The 19,684-nt window shown below is 46.2% G+C and overlaps 1 protein-coding gene across 1 annotated transcript in view; it reads left to right on the top strand.

Moving 5' to 3' along the window:
• The window catches only part of kif26ba (kinesin family member 26Ba), a 296,952-nt gene that overhangs the window by 97,214 nt on the left and 180,054 nt on the right, over positions 1–19,684 (top strand). Inside the window, exon 4 of the mRNA XM_080200788.1 lies at positions 18,199–18,365. Coding sequence (XP_080056914.1) covers positions 18,199–18,365 — 167 coding nt within the window. The remainder of the gene's footprint in view (positions 1–18,198; positions 18,366–19,684) is intronic.

Below are 19,684 nucleotides of genomic sequence, written 5' to 3'. Positions count from 1 at the left end.
TAACACAGACATAGACACACAGACAGACAGACACACACACAGACAGACAGACAGACACACTCACAGACACATACACACACACACAGAAACACACACATACACACAGACACACACATGCAGACACACACACAAACACACAAACACACACAGACACACACGTAGAAACATACACAGAAACACACACACAGACACACACACATAGAAACACACAGAAACACACACACACGTAGACACACACACAGAAACACATACATATAGACACACACACACACACACACGAAAGGTACATATGCTCTCCCAAATTCACACACATCCACACACCCATGCACACATACTCTCACACACCCACACACTTGTTCATATATGCACTCTGACACATACATGCACACACACACACATTTGTACACATAGGCAATACACACTCACATATACATATAGACAAAGGTACACATAAACATGTACGCACACTTTCACACACATACACACACACACACGCACGCACGCACAAGTATGCTCATGTCTACCAACATATTCACATGTATATTCGTATACAGAGCATGTGTACCCAGCACCCTTACTGAGTCTGTGAACTGAACTCTGAGAATGATTTTGCAGCTTTTTGCTGTTTCCTATCCACCTGTTGCTTTTCCAATTTGCACAGACGCTGCAGGTTCCCATTGTCTTTGTGTTACTCTGAACGACTTCAAATCTGGTGGTGTGGCAGAAGCCGGTACTCACAGCTCCCTGCTCACTTTGCACTTTGTACACATGCTATCCTTTCATGGTTTTGAAGATTGCCAAGCGGTGATTTGCAGAATGTTGCTGCTTTCTCTCTGGATCCAGTCTTGGCTTCATTTGGGTCGTCACTGGGGGGAGATGTGAGCCAGGACTGACCCATCCTCGCCCGATTTGTAGGCATGTACTTATTACCAGGAGTCAGTAGATGGCATCAGCGATAGCAACATTGGCTTAACGTCTCTTGTTCCTTACTGAGGGGCTGCAGTGCCAGTCGTAGGAGTGAATAAGAGGTCGACTGGAGATATGAGCTGGGACATCAGTGGAAGCCTTGTTCACCTTGTTCATAATGGTCTATCCCATGGCAGCGGTACAGAGCTGGGTGGGATGATGAGAACTTACTCTTGGCAATGATCGAGAGAGAATATACGATGTCATCAAGTGATATAAAATTGGTTTTATTCATTCATTCAAAATTTCAATTTGTCCAATCTAATGTTAAATAAATTGTTGGGTGGGGGGGGTGGGGGAATGAGTATGCAGTAGTTTGGCAATGTAGAGGTTAAAGGTTCTGACAGCCCAATCCCACCACCCCTCTGTCATTATAGAGTAGGTTGTGTCAGAGAACAGAGCCGTCCTGCAGCCCTGTAGCCACTCGGCATGGTCTCGACCAAGGTCATTCATTGCATTTGGCTCAGCCTTGTGTTCTCAGTGGCTCCAGTTAGCCTGTTGGCTCTGCAAACTGCTGCCTACTGACCCCTACCGATGCCATCATAAGTTATTTCCCTTTTAATGCCCCAGCCAGAGAGTAGCTTCAACCAGCTCGCTTCCAGATGGAGTCCTCCGCAGCCTGCCATCCCATCCCTGCATCAGCTGTCACCCTCCCTGAGACAGGTTTGATACCCGGCTGTTTGGAAAGCTTTTCCTTTTCGTTTTTATCCGGGTTGTGGGCGACCGGAAGTGTTTTACTGCCTGTCCACCTGAGAATGTGTTAGCTCCCTTAAAACAGTGGACGGAATCTGGTGGCCGTTCCGGCCAGCGGGATTTTCCCATCCCGCTGCAACGAACGGAGATTTGTCCGGGCGCCAACTTCTCCAGCCTCACTGCAGCGGGAGTGTGGTGTGAACAGCCGATGGGTTGAAAATACTCCAAACATAACCTGAACCGGGGAGTATCAAGATATTGGCCCAGTGACATTGCAGAACAACAATATTATTGATGGCCTGAATGGCCTCATTCATCATTATTTTATTGTATGATTCCATGCCAAGTTAGAATGGCATGTCACTTGGGGTGATGGTATCCTGATGACTTTGCTGCTCTTGTGCATCTGGGGAAATGGGGGATTGGGGGCTTGTGATAGATTTGGCAGGGGAGGGAAAGGCTGTTGATGCAACCTCTATGGTTGGGATTTTCCAGTTCCGTTGCAGTATATTTTCTGGTGGCCAAAGAGGCCTGCTTTGGCCAGTGGTTGGATCTTCCAGTCCCGCCAATGTAGGTGCGGTCTTGTGTGCCCTGCACCTTCTGCCATCCAGGAATGGGCCATCGGCAGGACTGGAAGATCCTGCCAGTGGGAAGGGCTGGAAAACTATGGCTTACAGCTTGCTGCAATGCATCCTGTTGATGATATGCCAGAGTTTCTTCTTGCAAAAATATATTTAATTCATTAAATATCTGAAAGAGGCATTCCAAAATATCTCAGATTGGCATAACAAAAAAGTGCAATGGTAGCTACATTTTCTCAAAAGAGCAAGATGCCATCTGAGGTGCTTCCAGTCTGTGAAGAGAGCATTACAAACATGTTGATTGTTTCGATACGGAGATTACAGTTCTATTCAAACTGTATACATCAGCTCTCTGAGGTGCTTCAGTGCAGTTACATCGAGTTAGGATTAAGCACACAGTCCAAGTGGCTGCCACCTCTTATCCTGACTCCACTCCCCCGGTCTCTAGGAGGAGGCCTGGTTGAGGTTGGAAACTCGCCCTGAGAGGATTTTGGGCCAAAGTCACTCCCTATCGCAGCACATTGGTGGAGACATTGTGGTATCAGTGCCTCCTTACAGAAAGAAACATAGAACATTACGGCACAGTACAGGCCCTTCAGCCCTCAGCGTTGTGCTGAGCTGTGTCCAATCCCAAGATCAAGCTATCCCACTCCCTATCATTCTGGTGCGCTTCATGTGCCTATCCAATAACGGCTTGAAAGTTCCTAAAGGGTCCGACTCCCCTATCACAGCAGGCAGTCTATTTCACACTCCAACCACTCTCTGGGTGAAGAATCTACTCGGACATCCCTCCTATATCTCCCACCATGAAACTTATAGTTATGCCCCTGAGTAACAGTTACATCCATCCGAGGAAATAGTCTCTGCACGTCCACTCTATCTATCCCCCTCATCATCTTATAAACCTCTATTAAGTCAAAAGAACTCAAATTTATCCAGCACCTTCAGGTCAGCGGAGTACTTTTTGAGGTGTAGCCACTGTTATAATGTAGGAAACACAGCAGCCAATTTATGTACAAGGAACTCTTGCAATCTGCAAAGACAGAATGACCGCTAAAGCTGATTGAGAGATAAGCGTTGGACCGTAGACATTTTCCCTGCCTTTCCTCAAAGTAGTACCCATGGGGGCCAGAATTCTCCAGTCCCGCACACCCCACCTCCACTGCCAGCGAGAGCGGGGAGTTTGGTTCTCAGCCACATCTCCGTTCACTGCAGCGGGATTGGAAAATCCCAGCTGCGGGCGAGGTCAGAGAATTCCAGCTGGAATTGGTTATGTCTGATGGAAAGCGCAGACGCACCTCCGTTTGCCTCATCCAAAGAGCAGCACCACCAACCGGGCAGTATTCCCTCAGTACTGCACTGGAATGGCAATCTCGGGTATGTGCTTAAATTGCTGGAACAGGATGTGAACATACCGACTACTGAACGAGAGGTAAGAGTGCTAACCCACTGTTGCCTCAACTGTTTCAGTCAGAATAGATTCCTGTGTTGTCTGATGCTTAGTCTGAGTGTTCCCAGAGATTTCCTGTCCACTGAAGTGAGGAATGACATTGAGGGTCACTTATCTGTTGGTATCCAATGTAAAAGGAAAATGGCAGCTTATCCAGACAATAACCTGGAGTACGGTCAGGAGAAAAATGTAATTGAGACATGGAACTCTAGGATGTTTGTACATAGTCGATGGCACGGTGGTTAGCACTACCGCCTCACAGCACCAGGGACCTAGGTTTGATTCCCAGCTCGGGTCACTGTCTGTGTGGAATCTACACCTTCTCCCCGTGTCTGCATGGGTTTCCTCTGGGTGCTCCAGTTTCCTTCCACAGTCCGAAAGACGTGCAGGTTAGGTGCATTGGCCGTGCTAAATTCTTCCTCAGTGTACCCGAACAGGTCCCGGAATGTGGCAACTAGGGGCTTTTCACAATAACTTTGTTGCAGTGTTAATGTAAGCCTACTTGTGACACTAATACTTAAACATAGTAATCTCTGACTAGTGAGCCCAAAAACAAACGCTGACATTCTCCCTTTGCGCCAGACAGATGCATTTGTTGAAAGTTTTTGTATGTAGCTCCATCATCAGTGGGGATTAGAGAGACAGTTTGGCTCCTAAGTTTGTCTAATAGGGATTGGTATCAGCAATGGCTAGAACATTGTTCCAGAGAAGTTGTTACAAGTTGGTTAAATAGCACCCTTGCATGTTGCATCAATTATCTCAAATAGTTAAGGCGTTTGCAATGAAAACATTTGTAATCTCCACACTCATCAGTTATATTAGTCTTGCTCTCTTGTTGATTAAGTTCACCACAATTGGGACTTGATAGAGGTTAAACACCGACACTATCTTATACTCTCTCACGTGTTAAGGGTCCACTTTTTAAAAATTCCTCTCGGTTTCAATTGGAGTCTATTTGTATTTGTCAGAGGTACCTTCCCTGTCCCATTAGGAGGATTGTTAAACATGGATGATTATTCATGGAATTATGTGGCCATTTGGCCCCTCGGATCTAGGCTGGCATTTGAATGAGCTCCCAAATGAGCTCTGCTCACCTGCCTTTGCCCCCACAGCGCCTATCATTGACTCATCGATGTCCTCTGAAATGGCCTAGCAAGGCACTCAGTTCAAGGGCAATTAGGATTGGCTAATAAATGCTGGGGTCATCCAGGTATCACCCTATCCCATCAGAGAATGAAAGGAATGGCCTCCTTCTGTGCTCTATAATTCTACCTTGGTCTCTTTGGCTCAAACCCATTCTCTTTTCAACTGAGAATATTTTGACTGATGATGCCTTTAAGCAGAAACTCAATGAGGAGAAAGGTATTGAAAAGTGGCACAGTGGTTAGCACTGCTGCCTTATAGTGCCAGGGTCCCAGGTTCGATTCCAGCCTTGGGTGACTGTGTGGACTGTTTGTGGGATCTTGCTGTGTGCATGAATAGGCTGCTGTGTTTTCTACACTGGTGAGTGTGCATCAACGGTACTTGCATTGTCTGTAGAGCGCTTTGAGATGGGTGGTGGATTGTGAAAGGTGCTATATAAATGCGAGTCTTTTCTTTCTGGTACATTTAACTGGTGGAAAACTACGTCCCGGAAAAAAATGTTTGCCTTGTATTCTCTAAAGCTCGATTAACCGAGGAACGACCCACTCAGTCAATTTATGGCCGAGGTACAAGCTATGTTTCTGGGACAGTTCCAGAAAATTCCACAGCTGGGGTCAAGTTAGTCAACCTTTCAATTCAGGTTGGAAGCAGATCTGGGCTGGTGGTGTTTACATTTTCAATTGCCGGTCAAGTTGAACTTCCATCCCAAGAATTCAAAAACACCGTTCCTTTACTCAGCATCGGAAGAAAAGCCCCTGGAGAAAGTGCTGGAATTTTTTTTTATTCGTTCACGGTGGTTCGCAGATTTGATCAACAAATCTGAAATAAAATGCTTGTCTCAGTAATGATGGTCATTAAACTAATGGATTATGGCAACAACCCATCTGGTTCACGAATGTCCTTTAGGGAAGGAAATCTGCCATTCTTACCCAGTCTGGCCTACATGTAGGCCCAGAGCCACAGCAATGCGCTCTGAAATGGCCTAGCAAAGCAGGGTTGGGTTAAACAATGACAGAAAAGTTGGGTCATGGGGGCTAATGGTCAACATTGCTGCCTCATAGAATCATAGAATCTGACAATTTTAAAATCTGACAAAATCTGACAATTTTAGCCATGCTAAAATTGCCCCTTAGCGTCCTAAGATGCTTAGGATAGAGGGATTGGCGTGTAAAATATGTAGGGATATGGGAGTACAGCCTGGGTGGGATTGTCATCGATGTGGACTCGATGGGCTGAAGGACCTGTTTCTGCACTGTAGGGTTCTATGATGCTCTGAATCAGATGGGTTTTTACAATAATCAATGATAGTTTCGTGGTCACCGTTACTGAGACAGGCTTTTCATTCCAGATTTTTAAAGATGAATCTAAACTATATTTCATTAGCTGCTATAGTGGGATTTGAAGGTGTGTACCCAGAGCATCAGCCTGAGGCCTAATAGCCCAATATCTTACCAACATGCCACCATCATCTCCCCAATGTACACAAGGCATCCATCATCATCTGAAAGGAACGGCAGGGGCCACCCTTCAAGAGGAGCCTGTTGTCAGAGCTTGGTTCTCTCTACTTGACACTTTTTTAATACGTATACAGGATGTCGGGTAGCACGGTAGCACAGTGGTTAGCGCTGCTGCCTCACAGCTCCAAGGACCCAGGTTCGATTCCCGGCTTGGGTCTGTGTTGAGTCTGCAATTTCTCCCCGTGCCTGCTTGGGTTTCCTCTGGGTGCTCCGGTTTCCTCCCACAGCCCCAAAGCTGTGCAGGTTAGGTGCATTCGCCATGCTAAATTTCTCCTCTGTGTCCAGGATGCTTAGGTTAGAGATTAGTGGGGTAAATATGTGGGGTTGCGGGAATAGGACCAGGGCGGGATTGTGGGTGGTGCAGACTTGATGGGCTGAATGGCCTCCTTCTGCACTATGGGTTCTATGATGTGTCTTCACTGGCAATTCCAGTATTTATTGCCCATCTCCTGAGGAGGTAGTGGTGAGCTGCCTCCTTGACTCACAACTTTTCTGTAGCTGTTTGACACAACTGTGTGCTTTATTCGACCTTTTCAAAGGGCAGTTAGGAGTTCACCACGTTGGAGCCACATGTAGTCCAGACCGGGTAAGGACAGCAGATTCCCTTCCCTAAAGGACATTACTGAACTAGATGGGAATTTACCATAACCCATTAGTTTAATGACGATCATTGCTGAGACATGATGTGGAGATGCCGGCGTCAGACTGGGATGGGCACAGTAAGAAGTCTGACAACACCAGGTTAAAGTCCAACAGGTTTATTTGGAAACGTGAGATTGTGATTCCGAATAAACCTGTTGGACTTTAACCTGGTGTTGTGAGACACCTTACATTACTGTATTTTATTTCAGATTTGTCTATTAAATAAATTTAAATCCCCCCCCAGCTGCCTTGGTGGGATTTGAACTTGTGTTCCTGGAGCTTTAGACTGGGCTCAGGATTGCTGCCCAGTCACATCTCCTCCATTCTATTTATCATCATAGTATCTCTATAGTGAAGAAAGAGGCCATTTGGCCCATCGAGTCTGCACCGACCATAATCCAACCCAGGCCCTACCCCCATCCCTACGTATTTACCTGCTAACCCTTCTAACCTACGCATCTCAGGACACTAAGGGGCAATTTTAGCATGGCCAATCAACCTAACTTGCACATCTTAGGGTGGCACGGTGGAATAGTGGTTAGCACTGCTGCTTCACAACTCCAGGGACATGGGCTTGACTCCTGGCTCGGGTCACTGCCTATGCAGAGTTTGCATGTTCCCCCCGTGTCTGCGTGGGTTTCCTCTGGGTCCTGTGGTGTCCTCCCACAGCCCAAAGATCTGTGGGTTAGGTTGATTGGCCATGCTAAATTGCCCCTTAGTGTCCAGGGATGTATAGGTTAGAGGGATTAGCGGGTAAATATGTAAAGATATGGGGATAGGGCCTGGGTGGGATTGTTGTCGGTGCAGACTCGATGGGCCGAATGGACTCTTTATGCACTGTAGGCTTTCTGCCATGGTAGCTTTGGACTTCACATGTGACTCCACAAGGAAATCTGCCATCCTTACCTGGTCTGGCCTACACGTGACTCCACAATTAAATGAATTTTTCTCAGATGGAATAGTAATCCATTTTAGTTTCTGGGGCTCTTGCTTTCATTTCAAACTTAAAAACATTTAGAATGTTTTTCACCTCCTCCTCTTCTTATCCCAGACTTGCTGGTAACTTTCTCCCCGAGGCAGTTGTGCAGACAGTCTGGTCTAGTCAGCCAACACAGAATTTTTCTGATCAGATGAGACCTCTGGTTCAGTCAGGGGGTTTATCAGATCACTGTCTTGTAGACAGGGAAGAGTCAAGGCAAATCCAACACTAAACCGAGTGGAGACAAATTCAGCAGACAGACAGTGCAGATGCATGCGTAGAAACATAGGGGTTGTCAGCGTGTGGAAGAGAGATGTGTGTTAATCCTCCCCACCCAGCAGAACAATGTGGAAGCTCATTGAAACATCCTTGCTTACTTACCTACATTAATTAGGGTAATTTCCGACATTATGAAAGTGACGACACATTGACATGGGGAGATGATGGCCTAGTGGTATTACAGAATCCCTACAGTGCAGGAGGAGGCCATTCGGCCCATCGAGCCTGCACCGACAACAATCCCACCCATGCCCTATCCCTGTAACCCCATATATTTGCCCTGCTAATCGCCCTAACCTACACACCTTGGGATGCTAAGGGACAACTTAGCATGGCCAGTCTATCTCATCTGCACATTTTCAACTGTGGTCACTTACCCCAGTTCCCGCCACTTACCACATTCATTCAGTTTAATTTCATATCCTGCCTTTGTGTTTTTTGAGTTCTCAATCGCCTTTGTCTGTTTTAAACAATTTTCTCAGGTTGAGAAACTCAAGCCCACCAATTGCCAGAATATTATTGCTGGATTATTAATCCAGAAACTCAGCTAATGTTCTGGAGACCTGAGTTTGAATCCCACCACAGCAGATAGTGGAATTTGAATTCAATTTTTTAAAAAATCTGCAGTTAAGAAGTGGAAGGTAACCCACGAAACCATTGTCGATTGTCAGAAAAACCCACTAATGTCCTTTCGGGAAGGAAATCTGCCATTCTTACCTGGTCTGGCCTACACGTGACCCCACAATTAAATGAACTTTTCTCAGATGGAATGGTGATTCATTTTCATTTCTGGGGTTGAGGGAGGGGAGAGCGAAGACTGAGAGGTGAGCAAAGTCTTCAAGATTATTGACAGAGGTAGAGATATTCCCATTACTAGCAACCATAAATAGAACATAGAACATAGAAAAACTACAGCACAAACAGGCCCTTCGGCCCACAAGTTGCGCCAAACATCTCTACCTACCAGGTTTACCTATAACCCTCAATCCTACTAAGTCCCATGTACTCATCCAGAAGTCTCTTAAAAGACCCTATTGAATCCACCTCCACCACCACCGCCAGCAGCCGATTCCACTCACCCACCACCCTCTGAGTGAAAAACTTACCCCTGACATCTCCTCTGTAAAAATAAACATGAGACAGTCAGTAATAAATCCAGTGGGGAATTCAGGAAAAGCATCCTGACGCAGAGAGGAGTGAGAATGTGGAACTCTACTACAGGGGAGTGACATTGGCGCATTTAAGAGTAAGATAGCTCGGGATGAGAGAAGGAATAGAAGGATATGGTGGTGGGGTTAGATGAAGAAAAGTGAGTGGAGGTTCATGAGGAGCAGAAATGCCAGTATGCACCTGTTGGGCCGAATGGCTTGTTTCTGTGTTGTAAATACAATACAATAGTTTGAAATGAAATGGTTTGAGTTCTTGAGGTTGGTCGGCACTTGAGAGTTTAGCAGCCATGTACACCAGAGGCAGGGTTCTCAATGCGAATGAGCAGCTTTTCAAATGATGATATAATGCTTGTGTTTATACAGTATCTTACCACATCTCAAAGTGTGTCACAATTAGTTAATTTGAAGTGCACTTGGTTGTTGTTTTGTTGGCAGCAACTGTAATCTTCATGAAACTTTACAGGGACACGAATGGGCCATTGGTAGAGTAGGCTCCCCTGATATCTAACTGGATTAACATTCCTCACCATCAATATTCTGGGGCTCGCATTGACCAGAAACGGAACTGGACCAACCATATAACAATTGTGGCTACAAGAGCAGGTTAGAAAATTCTGCAGTAACTCAGCTCTTGACTTCCCAAAGCCCGTCCACCATTTAAAAGGCAGAAGTCAGGAACGTGATGGAATACACTCAATAATGGTTTCACAGTCATGAGTGCAGCTCCAACAAGACTCACGGAGCTCAACATCGCCCAGGATGTGGAGATGCCAGCGTTGGACTGGGGTGGGCACAGTAAGAAGTCTCATAACACCAGGTTAAAGTCCAACAGGTTTATTTGGAATCACGAACTTTTGGAGCGCTTGCTCCTTCATCAGGTAAGTAGAGCCTGAGGAAGGAGCAGCACTCTGAAAGCTTGTGATTCCAGATAAACCTGTTGGGCTTTAACTTAGTGTTGTGAGACTGAACACCATCCAGGATAAAGCAGGCCACTTTATCCACCACCTTAAACATTAATTCCCTCCATCGACGCGCAGAGGCAGCAGTATATAGAAGATACACTGTGGCAACTCGCCAAGGCTTCTTTGACAGCACCTTCCAAACCCACAACCTCTGCCACCTAGAACAACGACAGAAGATGCTGCACAGATGGAACACTACAACCTGCACGTTCCGCTCCAAGCCACACACACCACACTGACTTGGAAATACAAAGCCCTTCTTTCACTGTCGCTGGGTCGAAATCCTAGAACTCCCTCCCTAAGAGCTGTGGGTTTACCACATGGACTGGCAGTGGTTGGAGAAAGCAGCTCAATACCGCCTTCTCAATTAGCGAAGGGCAATAGATGCTGGCCCAGTTAGAAATGCTCGCATTCCATGCAAAACTAACTCTTACCATCAATGTTGCTCCACCCACTTCATCAGCAATTTTAGCCCTGAGTTTTTAAACTCAACTCCATGAAGAGATGTCAGGGGTAAGTTTTTCAACTCAGAGGGTGGTGAGTGAGTGGAATCGGCTGCCGTCGGTGGTGGTAGAGGCGAACTCATTGGGGTCTTTTAAGAGACTTCTGGATGAGTACATGGGATTTAATGGGATTGAGAGTTATAGATAGGCCTGGTAGATATGGATATGATCGGCACAACTTGTGGGCCGAAGGGCCTGTTTGTGCTGTAGTGCCCTATGTTCTATGTTCTAAATCCTCTGGCCCTGCCCACTGCGGGAATCATCGCAAGTGGGACGGATAATTCACAGATAAGGAACAAGTCCGTAGACCTCAGGCAGGAATCATAGAACCCTACAGTGCAGAAAGAGGCCCTTCGGCCCATCGAGTCTGCACCGAACACAATCCCACCCAGGCCCTACCCCCCTATCCCTACATATTATACCCACTAATCCCTCTAACCTACGTATCCCAGGACACTAAGGGGCAATTTCTTAGCATGGCCAATCAACCTAACCCGCACATCTTTGGACTGTGGGAGGAAACTGGAGTACCTGGAGGAAACCCACACAGACACGAGGAGAATGTGCAAACTCCACACAGACAGTGACCCAAGACGGGAATTGAACCCAGGACCCTGGAGCTGTGAAGCAGCAGTGCTAACCCACTGTGCTATTGTGCTGAATGTCCGGTCCTGGAGCTGGCGGGGAAGGAAAATCCTGCCTCATGTCTTATCTCCATATCCGTTAATATTCTTTGCAACCCCCCTATAAACACCTCAATCAACTTCCACTCCATGGTTTGACTAGACAGAGTATTCCACAATTTCACAGCTTCTTCCATGAAGATATCTTTCTGGCCCCATTCCTAATTGGATTTTTTCTGGAATTTTCATTCAGGTGGGGGTGTGGGTATGCGGAAGTGGGTGGGGGGGTGAATGTTGGCTCAAGCAGGAGTCAGGTGGGCGATCCCAGAATGAATGCCCAGGCTGCTGGATGGGGAGGTGGGTTGAGCTTGCCCTTCTACCCTTCACAGCACCAGGTACCCGGGTTCGATTCCCGACTTGGGTCATTGTCTGAATTCAGTTTGCACATTCTCCCCATGTCTGCGTGGGTTTCCTCTGGGTGCTTCAGTTTTCTCCCACACTCCAAAGGTATGCGGGTTAGGTGGATTGGCCATGCTAAATTGCCCTTTGGTCTTGGGGGACTAGCTAGGGTAAATAGGTGGGGTTACAGGGATAGGGCCTGAGGATTGTGGTGAGTGCAGACTCGATGGGCCGAATGGCCTCCTGCTGCGCTGTAGGAATTCTATTCTATTCTTAAATCTATTCCCAGATACTGCAAACATGCCTGAGTGAAAAATCATAAAGGCTTTGAAAATAATCGTACATTTTCACTTCTAACTTTTTTTGAACACTTTTAAGAAATTATGAAAATGTGAGAGAAGGAAGAAGCGACTGTTTTACTTGAGAGATCTGGTCTGGAATTTTCTGGCCATTTACACCCTGCCACTACTGCTGGCAAAGACGGAGAATTTGGCCGGATTGTGGCGTTCCCAGGTATCTGCTGCCTTTGTCTTTCTGGATGGGAGAGGCCATAGGTGCTGTCCAAGGAGGGAAGGTGGTATTGTTGCTGGACTAGTAATCCAGAGAGGTAGTCCTCGTTGGAGCCTGAGTTCGAATCCCAACATGGCAGACGGTGACTTTTATAGAAGTCTGGAATTAAAAGACTAATATTGTGGCTAAAAACCCATCTGATTCACCTTGCCCTTTAGGGAAGGAAATCTGCCATCCTTACCCAGTGAAGGGACTCAGATTCCAATCCCACATTGCCTACACTGCAGCATCATCTCACATAGTAAGAGGGACTCGAGAAATCGTGCTGGATTGAGGCTAAAACTTGGGTTTAGTTTTCCGAGGCTTTGCTTTCTGGTGCTAGACATGAAACCTAATTCTTGAACCAGGTGTCTGGCATTACAGACGTGAAGAATGTGCAGGGTGTGACTTCAAACACCCAGAAATATCCTTGAAGCTGGAAGGAAGTGAAATGTATAATTAATCTGTCAGGAGGAAGCTTTTTCACATATTTGATATGGCTGGCCTTTCGAGCAAAGTGTGTGTAATTTTTTTTATTGAAGTGTGACAACAGGCTAACAAGTACACAGTTCATGTACTGAAGCATGTTTCACACTGGAACAGTTGGAGATTGCAGCCCCTGTTTAGAGTGACCTTTGAGCTGTGTGTCGGTACCAGTTTGCCAGATGGGACATTGACCCTAGGTTAAGTGGGCGCCCAGTTTGGAGGTAGTTGATGGAATGTTGATGCTATTCTTCAATGTCAGTTACCGGGGGGTATCTGGGCTGCCCGGAGTTGGGGTATCTGAAAGGCAACATCTCTGGCTGCACAGCACTCCTACAGTGGTACACTAGAACACGCGTGTGTCATTAGACTCCCTACAGTGCAGGAGACCATTTGGCCCCTCGAGTCCACACCAATTTCCTGACAGAGGATCCCACCCAGATCCCACACTGTCACACAAAAACCATACACAGAGACACACATGCACACACACTTATTCAAACAAAGCCACAAACACACATAACAAGGCACACGTACATGCACACACATAGTAAAGCGCACAATTGCAAAAACACAACACGTACACATATGCATATTCAGTCATACAAACACACGTACACACACACATGCATGCACACACACACTCATGCATGCACACACACATGCATGCACGCACACCCATGTGCACACACACTCACACGCATGCACACACACAGGCACATGCAAACACACATGTGCACACACACACACTCACACGTGCACACACACACACGCACGTACACAGCAATTTTTGGATTAGGGCAGTAGTGAAGTCTGCAGTTTTGCTGCGGAGTTGGGCTAACATTTCTAGAATGTTTATATTGCCTTGGTGGTTTATTTGCTGTTGAATCGAGAAACCCGTTAGGTTTTGTGGTTTGTGGCTCCCTCCACACAGAGGAGCTTTCCACAGCAGAATGAGGAGACTGTTTCTCCCTATCTGACGCCAACATCTGATTTTTGATAGGAATGAAACCCTGGCTGTTTGATGGCTTTGTTTCCTACCAACTATTTCCCCCCAGACCAAACCTATAATTTCCCATAGGTACTCAGCTCTGCCCCAGCACTGGTGTCAGCCGGTGTGCTCGAAGGAGGCCTGGCCTGGTGCAACAACAACAACTTGCATTTATATTGCGACTTTAACGCTTTGCAGAAGTGCATTCTGGGAAGAATCAGCACTGAGTCAAAGGAAGGAGTCAAAGTAGGGTGGTTGGGCCTGGAGCTGGCTCCCAGAGTTTTGAGTGGGGCAGTTATTGCTTGAACTGAGTGGCTGGCTGGGCCATTTCGGAGTCAACCACGTTGCTGTGGAGCTGGGCTTACATGTAGGCCAGACTGGGTAAGGAAGGCAGATTTCCCTCCCTGAAGGTGAGCTTTTACAACAATGGTTTTATTTTTTATTGAATGTGAAATTTCATCATTGGCCCTGGTGGGATTCGAATCCAGGTCCCCAGATTGCTGCCCAATCACGGTACCACCACACCAGCCCCCTCCCCTAAACGAAAGGAGAGACAGCAAGTTCCAGATCTTAAGGTCGGTGGAGCTGAAGGCAAGGCTGCCAGTGGTGGAGTGAAGGGAGCTCATTTGTTCCTCATCTTCATCGCTCTTTGTCAGTTTGTCAGTACGGTTTGCTTTGAACAAGTTATTTTTCTCTCACTGTGGTATTTTGTTTGGAATATTAATGGAGAAAACACCTCTGACATTCCTGTGAGAAAGGGGAATGATGGAGTTACCCCACACAGAGGGGCAAATCGTAGCAGGCGAGGGGCAGACCATAACAAGGCCTGTTGAGCTCAAGTAGGATTTTCCAGTATGGGGGCGAACACAGCCAGAAGATCCCACCCAGAGTGTACACAACACAGGAACAGGCCATTCTGCCCATCAGGTCTGTGTCGGTGTTTAATCTCTGGAGCATTAACTTTCAGAAAGTGTCAGAAACCATGGGAACCATTATACACCAGATTGTGGTACCCTTTGATATCTTTGAGATGTTGAAGTATGTTTAGTAGAGTTTGTACTGGGGAAGATCGCATGTGGTCTTCTGAGATAATGAATTTAACTGGCTGGATAACCTTCCACTTCTGTGGTAACCGTGGCTCAGCAGGTTTAAGTTAACCATAGCTCAGTAGGTTTAAATTAACCGTGGCTCAGAAGGCGGCACCATAACTGCCTTCAAGTCATGAGCTTCTGCGTTCAGGTCTCACTTCACGGCCTGAATGAGTTAGTCAAGGCTGACATTCAGTACTGAGGGAGTGCTGCACTGTCTCAGGCGCCATCTTTTGGAACAGGAGCTAAAACTGAGGCCCCAAACACTCAGCTGGATGGATGTGAAAGTTCCACGGCACTATTTCAAAGAAGAACAGGCGAGTCTCGCCTGCCACAAATCACTGGCAGGTTTCGCATTTGGACAGAGATTTCCCTTGGACTCTGAATGCAAGGCCATGATGACTAAAACTGAGGCGTCCAGCGGTCTTTCCTTCTTTTTCCTTTATTTTTCTTTCTTGCTTTCATTCTCTCATTCTTCCTCTCTTTCTTCCTTCGTCTTTATTTCTTTTGTTCTTTCTTTTTCTTTCTTCCTTTCTCTCTCTTTCTTTCTTTCTCTCTATTTCTTTCTTTTTCTTTCTCTTTCTTTCTTCCTTCCTCTCTCTCCCTTTCTTTCTTTCCCTTGTCTTTTCTTGCTTTCATTCTCTCGTTCTTCCTGACGTTGACCAAGTATGTCACCATGAATGCAGTGCTTCTTTCTAAGGCACAGTGTACACTGGCCAACCAGCCAGGCTCGTTCTACAAGGTCGTATTGTCAACTCTTGCCTCTTGTCAAAAGGGAGCAAAGAAGCAGAAACCCCGCAGCAGCAGAATGGGGAGGAGTGATGAAGACAAACCTGCCTTGGTTACATTTTAGTATTCCCCTTCGAGAGCTCCTTCAAACTGCAACAACAAACAGGGTTCTGTTGAGCTGAATGTTGGAGAGACAGTGCTCATTCTGTGCCTGAACTGCTCAACTTAATAACCGTCAGAAAACATAATCAACTGCGCACAATGATTCCTCTTACTTAGCTTCACACCGAGTCGGAGGTATTTTAAACAAATCCAGTGTAATGTAAGCGCAGCCTTGCCTTCGAGGTTAGCCCCCATGGCATGTTTATTTACTGACCCGTATAATTAGTGTTTAAAACTTGTGCTTAGTGTTGACAGTAACGAACATTTTTGGAGACCTCAGGAATGTTTGAAAGGAAGTCTCAGTCGCTGTGGAATTGTAATAAAATTGACCCCCTTGGAAAATCTCTGCAGATAAATCTTAGGGAATCCAAGACCACATTTCAACCCAGAGCAGGGGTCGGGCAGGCAGGAGCTAAGGGGCGAGTGTTAAACCCTCCCAGGACATTAGTGGCCTCAGGCTGGGGTGAATTTAATTCCCAGGCCACATCTGCCACTCTGCTGTCTCTGTCACCTCCTCCATTCTCTCTCCAAGATCTCTGCTCTCCTGCTCTCAATGCTGTCTGCTCTTTCCTCTTCAACTCCCTACATCCTCTTCACCAGTGGCCAGACCTTCAGCTGTGCAATGAACCTCTTGACTTCTTCCCAATTCCTCTCCTCTTTGAAGATGTGGGCCCAGCCGTTACATTGCCCCTCCTCTGGACGATACCTTCCTCTCCCTCCAGCAGGGAAGTTGATGAACTGCCCCTTGACCCCAATCCTGAACCCCAGGCTGCAGGCAAACAACACTTTGGGAGCTGTCACACCGAGACAAGAACCCAGTTGATTTCCCTTCTTAGCTCCATTGCCACAGCCAACCATTCCAGGATTTACAGAAGGAAAATGACATTATACCAATGGTAGAAGTGGCAATCCAACATGATGGCACCAAAGAATCGTAGAATCAATATAGTGCAGAAGGATACCATTCGGCCCATTGAGTCTGCACCAACAACAGTCCCACCCAGGCTTGATCCCTGTAACCCCTGACACTAAGGGGCAATTTAGCATGGTCAATCAACCTAGCCCACACATCTTTGGATTGTGCATCCTTCTGTGTTGTAACGATTGTATGATTTTGAATGTTAGATGGACTTAGGGTTAGCCCTGCTTGTACCCATGTCTCTTTTTCCCCACCTCCTGGGCAAGATTCAGTCCCATCACTCTGTCACCTTCAGGCCTAACAAGTACTGCCATTAACCATCCACACTTCTGAAATGGATTTTACAAGGGCAGCAGATACATGGGAACACCAGTGCCTGCAGGTTCCCCTCCAAATCACTCACTATCCTGACTTGGAAATATATCGGCCTTTCCTTCGCAGTCATTGGGTTAAAATCCTGGAATTCCCTCCCTAACAACATTGTGGGTCAACCCACAGAACTCAAGAAGGCGGCTCACCACCATCTTCTCAAGGATAGCTAGGGATGGGTAATAAATGCTGGCTTAGCCAGCTAGGCCAACGTCCCACAAATGAATTAAAAAAAAAATTATCATTGTCCAAACTAATTTTCTTCCAGCATTAGCAGAAAGGTTCCCGTCTCCTAACATTTTGTGACACTGATACAAAGGGACATTCTCACTTTCACCCGAGCAGTGGCCCAGTCAGGGGAAAGATGATTGTTTAATGGTCAGGAGCTGTTGTGACTGTTAATAAAACCCAAAGGTCAGTTAAACACCATTGATTTGGAGCTTGCTTCTTACCACAAAGTTAAGGATTGGAAGAAACATTTTGTACTAACTACCAAGTTAAGATAAGTTGGTAAATGTGACTCATTTAACACTTGCTCGAAGCGACCTACATTCACACCCAGGCTCCCATACTCTGCAAACAAAAGGAACGTGTTCAAGCTTTGCTCTTCTTTTAATTGCTCAAGAGTTTAGGAAGCCTGTGGTTCCCTATTGCTTTCTCCACGGCAATGCCTGGACTCTATTCTCTCTCCGCAGATGCTGTCAGACCTGCTGAGATCTTCCAGCGTTTCCTGGTTTTGAGACAAACGTGTCTCTCTGGTTATGGGGTCTTGTAGAATGTCATTCTCTCGATGAACAGACGGGGTTGAGAGATAAATGGGAGGAAGATGAGAAATTGTGAACCAGTATTTCGAGCGGAATTCTGGGCTCAACCTTTTTCTGGCTGGCACCCGAGATCTTTCAAACTGGTTTTCTTTTGGAGGGTTGGATTGGGGATTTGGAATAGGTTAGGAATGTTTCTCAGAGAATGTGTGCTATGATCTGTGCTGTCCATTTGTTACAGATATCCCAGCTGCTATCCGAGAACTGCCGGGAAGGGTTGACCGAGGCTGTTTTGAACCGTTACAACTCTGACAAGCCTTCAGTCTACAGCTTTCCCAGCTCCCAGGGCACCTATGTGTCGAGTGTAACCTCAAGTGGGACCTCAGCCGCAGCCTCATTCTTTGCAAGGTAAGGATGTGCCCTAGTGGTGAAAATGGCTGTGTTTAAGTAACAGTAATTATTTTTCATGAACAAATTCCTCAGAGATTGTCTCACTGATTTAAGTGATGCTAATAGCTGCCTGTAACGCGTGTGCTGAGGTATCCGTGCGGGCTACTTTTATTTGAGGAAGGGAGGGCGCATTTACAAAATGTTGTGAAGTTGAGTTTGTAAAGATGCAAGAATGTTTATAAAGATGTAAAAGAATTGTAAAAACTCTTAGAGGGAAAAACAGTGCATGGTTCCTTTAAAAGCTGCTTTTGTGTTCAGTGCTGGAATGCTCAAAACACAGGTATACAGAGTACACAAATAGCAACATTTGTTTCAGAGACCAAAAGCATCAGGGTTGCTTTGGTAACTGGCTTTGCAGGTTTTGCAATCTTTGTTAGCCTATGAATTTGAAGAAGACACTCAGCTGAAAGTAACCCATCAGTTTTGTATTTTACTGTTGTTGTCAACCTTAGGTCAATCCGAGTACAGGAATGTTGGTAGGTCATAAGGATTATATAAGAGGAACTCAATTGAAGGAGGCTCAATTCTCCTGTGAGGCAGGTTCAGCAAAGTATCGTGGGCCGAAGGGCTTGTTCCTGTGCTGTACTGTTCTGTGTTCTAAGCACCTTGGAAGCTGTTATTATGTTAACAGTGCTAGGTAACAACAACTTATACTTATATAGCACCTTCAATGAAACAAAACGCCCCAAGACGTGTCACAACAGCTTCATAAAACAAACACAGAAGGAGATATTTGGTTAGTGATCAAAGGTTTGGTAAAAGAGGAAGGGTTTAAGAAGTATCTTAAAGGAAGGGAGTGAATTCGAAAGGTGGGGAGGTATAGGGAGGTGGTGAATTTATAGAACTCGCTGTCCGGTGGAATCTGAATTGTTGAATGTTTTCAAGGGGGAGGTAGATATATTTCTAATAAAAAAAAGGGAAAGAGGGATATGGGAATGATGGGGAGGTGGATTTGAGATCAGGGAGAGATCAGCCATGATCTGATTGAACGGCAGAGCAGGCTCGAAAGGTTAAATTTGCTGACTTCTGCTCCTAATTCCAGTGTTTCCATGGGTGATATCCCCCAGCTTGGGGCCCAGGCAATTGAAGGCATGGCCACCAATGGTGGAATGGTAAAATTAGATGAGCACAGACATCTCAGTTTGGTGAAGATTACAGAGGTAGACACGGGGTGAAGACCAGGGAGGGATTTGAAAACAAGGTTCAGAATTCACGTTGATGCCTGACCCACGGTGAGCTCAGATGGGATGACGTCGGGCGATGTTACTGAGGTAGAA

This window comes from Carcharhinus amblyrhynchos, chromosome 12 (assembly GCF_965287045.1).
Source record: "Carcharhinus amblyrhynchos chromosome 12, sCarAmb.v2.hapA, whole genome shotgun sequence".
Taxonomy (NCBI): domain Eukaryota; kingdom Metazoa; phylum Chordata; class Chondrichthyes; order Carcharhiniformes; family Carcharhinidae; genus Carcharhinus; species Carcharhinus amblyrhynchos.
This window is presented reverse-complemented; position numbering and strand designations above follow the sequence as displayed.